General features: G+C 41.1%; 1 protein-coding gene across 1 annotated transcript; it reads left to right on the top strand.

Moving 5' to 3' along the window:
• Positions 1–239: 239 nt before the first annotated feature.
• Hspa5 (heat shock protein family A (Hsp70) member 5) lies at positions 240–4,518 on the top strand. Its single transcript, XM_027944355.2, has 9 exons — positions 240–294; positions 378–610; positions 705–936; positions 1,302–1,439; positions 1,782–1,894; positions 1,984–2,374; positions 2,492–2,729; positions 3,023–3,190; positions 3,600–4,518. The coding sequence occupies exons 2-9, from the start codon at positions 489–491 to the stop codon at positions 4,160–4,162; spliced, it is 1,965 nt and encodes a 654-aa protein (XP_027800156.1). The 5' UTR covers positions 240–294; positions 378–488; the 3' UTR covers positions 4,163–4,518.
• The last annotated feature ends 1,611 nt before the right edge of the window (positions 4,519–6,129 follow it).

The following is a 6,129-nucleotide window of genomic DNA, read 5'->3' as shown; positions in this document are numbered from 1 at the left end:
GCCCACGGTGCGGATGTTGCCTCTCATTGGTGGCTGCGAGAACGACTAGCAGCCAATGAGTCTGCCCGGGGGGCGTAGCGGTGACGTAGATTGCGGAGGAGGCCGCTTCGAATCGGCTGCGGCCAGCTTGGTGCTCTGAGCCAATCAGTGGCCTCCAACGAGCAGCACCTTCACCAATCGGAGGCCTCCACGACGGGGCTGGGGGCAGGGTATATAAGCCGAGTCCGCGACGGCGCGCTAGTCATTGGCGGAGACAACACAGACGGGTAGAGTTGAGACGTTTGAGTGTGAGAGGTAAGTGCTGCGGCCTGCTTTCCCGGGTCTGCCTTTTACGTTGTTCGCAGCTCCTTCTGATGCCTTGCCCTTGCCATTCTTAGACCCGTAACCTCACTGCACTCAGCTGCGGCCTTTTGCTGGATTGCCTGCGATTTCTGGCTGTCTGCTTCCCTGCCTGCTGACCGAGAGCAAGTGGCCGACAGCTACGGAAGATGAAGCTCTCTCTGGTGGCCGCGGTGCTGCTGCTGCTCTGCGCGGCGCGGGCCGAGGAGGAGGACAAGAAGGAGGATGTGGGTACCGTGGTCGGCATCGACCTGGGGACCACTTACTCCTGGTAAGTGGGGTTTGCAGAAGGGGGAGAATGGGGCGTGGCCTCCTGGTGTGAGAAGTGCAGTACTGATCCCTTTGCTGTTGGGTTTTTCCGCCAGCGTCGGGGTGTTCAAGAATGGCCGCGTGGAGATCATCGCCAACGATCAGGGCAACCGCATCACGCCGTCTTATGTGGCCTTCACCCCTGAAGGGGAACGTCTGATCGGCGATGCGGCCAAGAATCAGCTCACTTCCAATCCTGAGAACACGGTCTTCGACGCCAAGCGGCTCATCGGCCGCACTTGGAATGACCCGTCGGTGCAGCAAGACATCAAGTTCTTGCCTTTCAAGGTTCGACCAGGCTATTCTCCTCCTGCTAGAGAGTGGGTGGGATAGTGGGAGTATTTAGGGTTAAGAAATCTCTAAAAATAGTTTTAAGAGAATAACAAAGGATAGGGATGAAATGTAATTGAATGCTTTTTTAGTTTGTTACGAAACAGAACCTTGAAGTTGGCGAACAGTCTTTTCACAACAGTTTAGGAATAAAAGATAATTTGAAGAAAATTATAATAAACCTACATACCCCTAGTATTTCTAGGCAATATTCAGCTTCAAGTGACCAAAATAAACCAAATTATGGGCGAAAAAGTGGGTCTTTTTAAAGCCTGGATTATAGTTGTTTGAAATATTACTTATTAAATCTTTCTTTAAAATAGGTGGTTGAAAAGAAAACTAAACCATACATTCAGGTTGATATTGGAGGTGGGCAAACTAAGACATTTGCTCCAGAAGAAATTTCTGCTATGGTTCTCACTAAAATGAAAGAGACTGCTGAGGCTTATTTGGGAAAGAAGGTAAATATTTCTAGAACAATGTTAAGTGTTTATTTTTTTTTAAAGATTATTTGATTCTTGGTTGATTTGTGGATGCCTTATGGTGTTAAAACTTTGAATCTGAATGACATCCATGTTTGTCAGGTTTACTTTTTTAATGCTTGACCATAGGCCAAACAAAATGGCCAGATACTTTTCATGTGTTATCATTTCATGCATGCAATTTCTTGGATATAAAGTTGTATATAATATACTCTTCCTACCAGTAAACTGGCATAGATACTAGAGTGGTAGTTTGACTAATTTAAATAAGGGTTAAACCATGTATAATAATACACTTACTTTCTTTTGATATTCTTTTAGGTTACCCATGCAGTTGTTACTGTACCAGCCTATTTTAATGATGCCCAGCGGCAAGCAACCAAAGATGCTGGAACTATTGCTGGCCTGAATGTTATGAGGATCATCAATGAGCCGTAAGTATCAAATTCAAGGATATGGCATATTTGCCAATAGGGGAAACTTGAACCTGACTAAGCATTTTCCCCCTTTTTCATTCAAACAGTACAGCAGCTGCTATTGCTTATGGCCTGGATAAGAGGGAGGGAGAGAAGAACATCCTAGTGTTTGATTTGGGTGGTGGAACCTTCGATGTGTCTCTTCTCACCATTGACAATGGTGTCTTCGAAGTCGTGGCCACTAATGGAGATACTCATCTGGGTGGAGAAGACTTTGACCAGCGTGTTATGGAACACTTCATCAAGCTGTACAAAAAGAAGACTGGCAAAGATGTTAGGAAAGACAACAGAGCTGTGCAGAAACTCCGGCGTGAAGTAGAAAAGGCCAAGCGGGCCCTGTCTTCTCAACATCAAGCAAGAATTGAAATTGAGTCCTTCTATGAAGGAGAAGACTTTTCTGAAACCTTGACTCGGGCCAAATTTGAAGAGCTAAATATGGTGTGTTCCTTGTTTTCTGCTTTGCTAATTAGATGTATTTAGCCTCTCTGAATTTAAGATAATGTGTCCAATATCTAGGTATAACAGGCATCACAATAACCATGTCTCTTATTTTAGGACCTGTTCCGGTCTACCATGAAGCCTGTTCAGAAAGTACTGGAGGATTCTGACTTGAAGAAGTCTGATATTGATGAGATTGTTCTTGTTGGTGGCTCTACTCGAATTCCAAAGATTCAGCAACTTGTTAAAGAGTTTTTCAATGGCAAGGAGCCATCCCGTGGCATAAACCCAGATGAAGCTGTTGCATATGGTGCTGCTGTCCAGGCTGGTGTACTCTCTGGTGATCAAGATACAGGTAGGTTACAAAGCTTTGGTAGTTTGATAGGAAGAATATAATTAGCAATTGCTTTATAAAACAACAGAAGTGTAAGCTACAAATTTACCCAGCTAGTAAAGGTATAGTGAAGACAAGTCCTAGTGCAGTCTTAAGATTCTTAGCAACAACTGTGTAATTCATTTATCCTAAATTGTTTATGCCTAGAACCTAAACAAATGACAAAACAGAAAAATAAATTTTTAAAAGTTTGTGGAGAGATTGCTTGTAGTGTTCTTGCATCAGAACTTACCTTGATTAATTTACCTTTGCAGGTGACCTAGTACTGCTTGATGTATGTCCCCTGACACTTGGTATTGAAACTGTGGGAGGTGTCATGACCAAACTGATACCAAGGAACACTGTGGTACCCACTAAGAAGTCTCAGATCTTTTCTACAGCTTCTGATAATCAACCTACTGTTACAATCAAGGTCTATGAAGGTAATTACTTACATTTGTTACTATTGTGGTGTGCTTTAAAAGAATGTGACTCCTTGTTTAATATACACTATAAAAATGGCTAGGTAAAGGAGAAGCTGCTGTTTTCAAGATGGGGGAGGAGGTCCTTAATTTGATGCTGAGTGTCATATATTCAGTACTTATTTAGCACTCTTTCCCATTAGAAATAACTTCTGAGCTGGCTTCTAGAATATAAGAACAAAAGCGAGTTTTCACTTGAAAACAGGTGAAATTTAGTTAAGGGTTAGTAATAGTGTCACCCAGTTGCTGTCTTCAGTAGACCAATAAAACTTTTGGTTTGAAGTGCCCTTGCCCCATTATGTGTTCTAATAGACTGAAATGTAGGGATCCAGAGTTGTCAGTAACAACTTTTTCTGTGTGTAACTTCTAGGTGAACGACCCCTGACAAAAGACAACCACCTTCTGGGTACATTTGATCTCACTGGAATTCCTCCTGCTCCCCGTGGGGTCCCCCAGATTGAAGTCACTTTTGAGATAGATGTGAATGGTATTCTTCGGGTGACAGCTGAAGACAAGGGTACAGGGAACAAAAATAAGATCACAATTACCAATGATCAAAATCGCTTGACACCTGAAGAAATCGAAAGGATGGTTAATGATGCTGAGAAGTTTGCTGAGGAAGACAAAAGACTCAAGGAGCGCATTGATACCAGGAATGAGTTGGAAAGCTATGCCTATTCTCTAAAGAATCAGATTGGAGATAAAGAAAAGTTGGGAGGCAAACTTTCCTCTGAAGATAAGGAGACCATGGAAAAAGCTGTAGAGGAAAAAATTGAATGGCTGGAAAGCCACCAAGATGCTGACATTGAAGACTTCAAAGCTAAAAAGAAGGAACTAGAAGAAATTGTTCAGCCAATTATCAGCAAACTCTATGGAAGTGCAGGCCCTCCCCCGACAGGTGAAGAGGATACATCAGAAAGAGATGAGTTGTAGACACTGATCTGCTAGTGCTGTAATATTGTAAATACTGGACTCAGGAACTTTCGTTAGGAGAAAATTGAGAGAACTTAAGTCTCGAATGTAATTGGAATCTTCACCTCAGAGTGGAGTTGAAAATGCTATAGCCCAAGTGGCTGTTTACTGCTTTTCATTAGCAGTTGCTCACATGTTTTGGGGTGGGGGGAGAGGAGGAATTGGCTATCTTAAAAACTGGATATAAAAATGTGGGTCAGGATGTGTGTTCACCTCAGAAATGTTCTATTTAACAATTGGGTCATGCACATCTGGTGTAGGAACTTTTTTCTACCATAAGTGACACCAATAAATGTTTGTTATTTACACTGGTCTAATTTTTGTGAAAAGCTTCTAATTAGATAAAACATTCCAATTTAAGGTTCTCATTTGTGTGTACTTGGTTTGAGGTTATTTGAAATGTTGAAATAAGGAAACATTTCTGTTTAAACTAGACAAATTCCCTGGAAATATTCATCTAAGAAAAGGTGAGGAGGTTCACTGTATCCTGACCTAGTCAGGGGCCATTTCAGAGGCCAAGAGTGGAGTTTTCTTGAATATAATTAAAATTTCCTACTTCCCCTTCTTAAAACTTACTATAAATGATGCTTACTATAAATGATGCTTGTAGCTGCTTAGGTTATCTTTTTTTTTTTTTTCTTTTTTTCATCCCTCTGAACTCAGGGGCTGTACAGTGAGCTGTATCCTAGCCCTTTATATTTAGACAGGGTCTTCCTAAATTGCCCAGCTAGTTTCAAAGTTTGCAATCTTCCTGCCCCAGCTCTAGTTGCTGGGATTACAAGGGCAGGCCACTGTGCCTGGCTGGATTCTCTTCTAAGAATTGATGGAATTTTCATTAGATTTTTCAATTTAAAAAGACTTAATTGCACACACACAAAAAATGGGGCCTGATCACTGATATTAACTTTTATATACACTTAGATTTTCATTTTTTAAATTTTTTTTTGGATTACTGGGGATCAAATCCAAGGCTTTGCACTTGCCCAGCACACACTGCCGCTTAGCTGGATTCATTTTATTTTATTTTTTAATTTTTTATTTTTTTTTTTAATGTTTTATTGTTGGTTGTTCAAAACATTACATAGTTCTTGATATCATATTTCACACTTTGATTCAAGTGGGTTATGAACTCCCATTTTTACCCCATATACAGATTGCAGAATCACATCAGTTACACATCCATTGATTTACATATTGCCATACTAGTGTCTGTTGTGTTCTGCTGCCTTTCCTATCCTCTACTATCCCCCCTCCCCTGGATCCATTTTATAATTTTAAAAAGGTAAAAAAGGAGGACTTTTTAAGCTCCAGCTACAGTAGAATCCTCCCTGAAATTTCTCAGTGGTAGTAGGGTGGCATCTAGATGGTGGCCTTAATACTATATTAAACTATCCCATTTGTAAGACAAAGGTATTGGATGTGACATATCTTAGGACTATTTGGATTGGCATTTTGAGCAAAGTGATATGTAGGTAGATGACTAGTAAAACTCAATAAAGGTCTTTATTGTCTGGTGCTAACATGAAATCCTGCACTGTCCAAGGAAAAAGTATTTTGTGATGGGCAACCAGCTGAAAGGTTAATTTTTTAAGGATGGGGACCCAACACCAAATTTTTCTGAATACTAAAGCTTAGACTTCTGCACTTCCTCAGAAGCATTTGGGTAGGCCTGTAGTGTAATAAGGTCTGCAGGCCAAGCCCCAGCAAATGTTAAAAAAAAAAAGTGACCTGTTGGGCCCGGGTTGTGGCTCAGGGTTAGAGCACTCTTCTAGTACTTGCAAGATTTCTATCCTCGGCACCACATATAAACAAAATAAAGGTATTGTGTCTACCTACAACTAAAAAAAAATATTTAAAACAAAAAATAGTGAACTGTCCCCACAGGCTATTACTACTATCAAATAGTCTGCACCTCTTTATGAGGATCA

Source organism: Marmota flaviventris, chromosome 13 (assembly GCF_047511675.1).
Source record: "Marmota flaviventris isolate mMarFla1 chromosome 13, mMarFla1.hap1, whole genome shotgun sequence".
NCBI lineage: Eukaryota > Metazoa > Chordata > Mammalia > Rodentia > Sciuridae > Marmota > Marmota flaviventris.
This window is presented reverse-complemented; position numbering and strand designations above follow the sequence as displayed.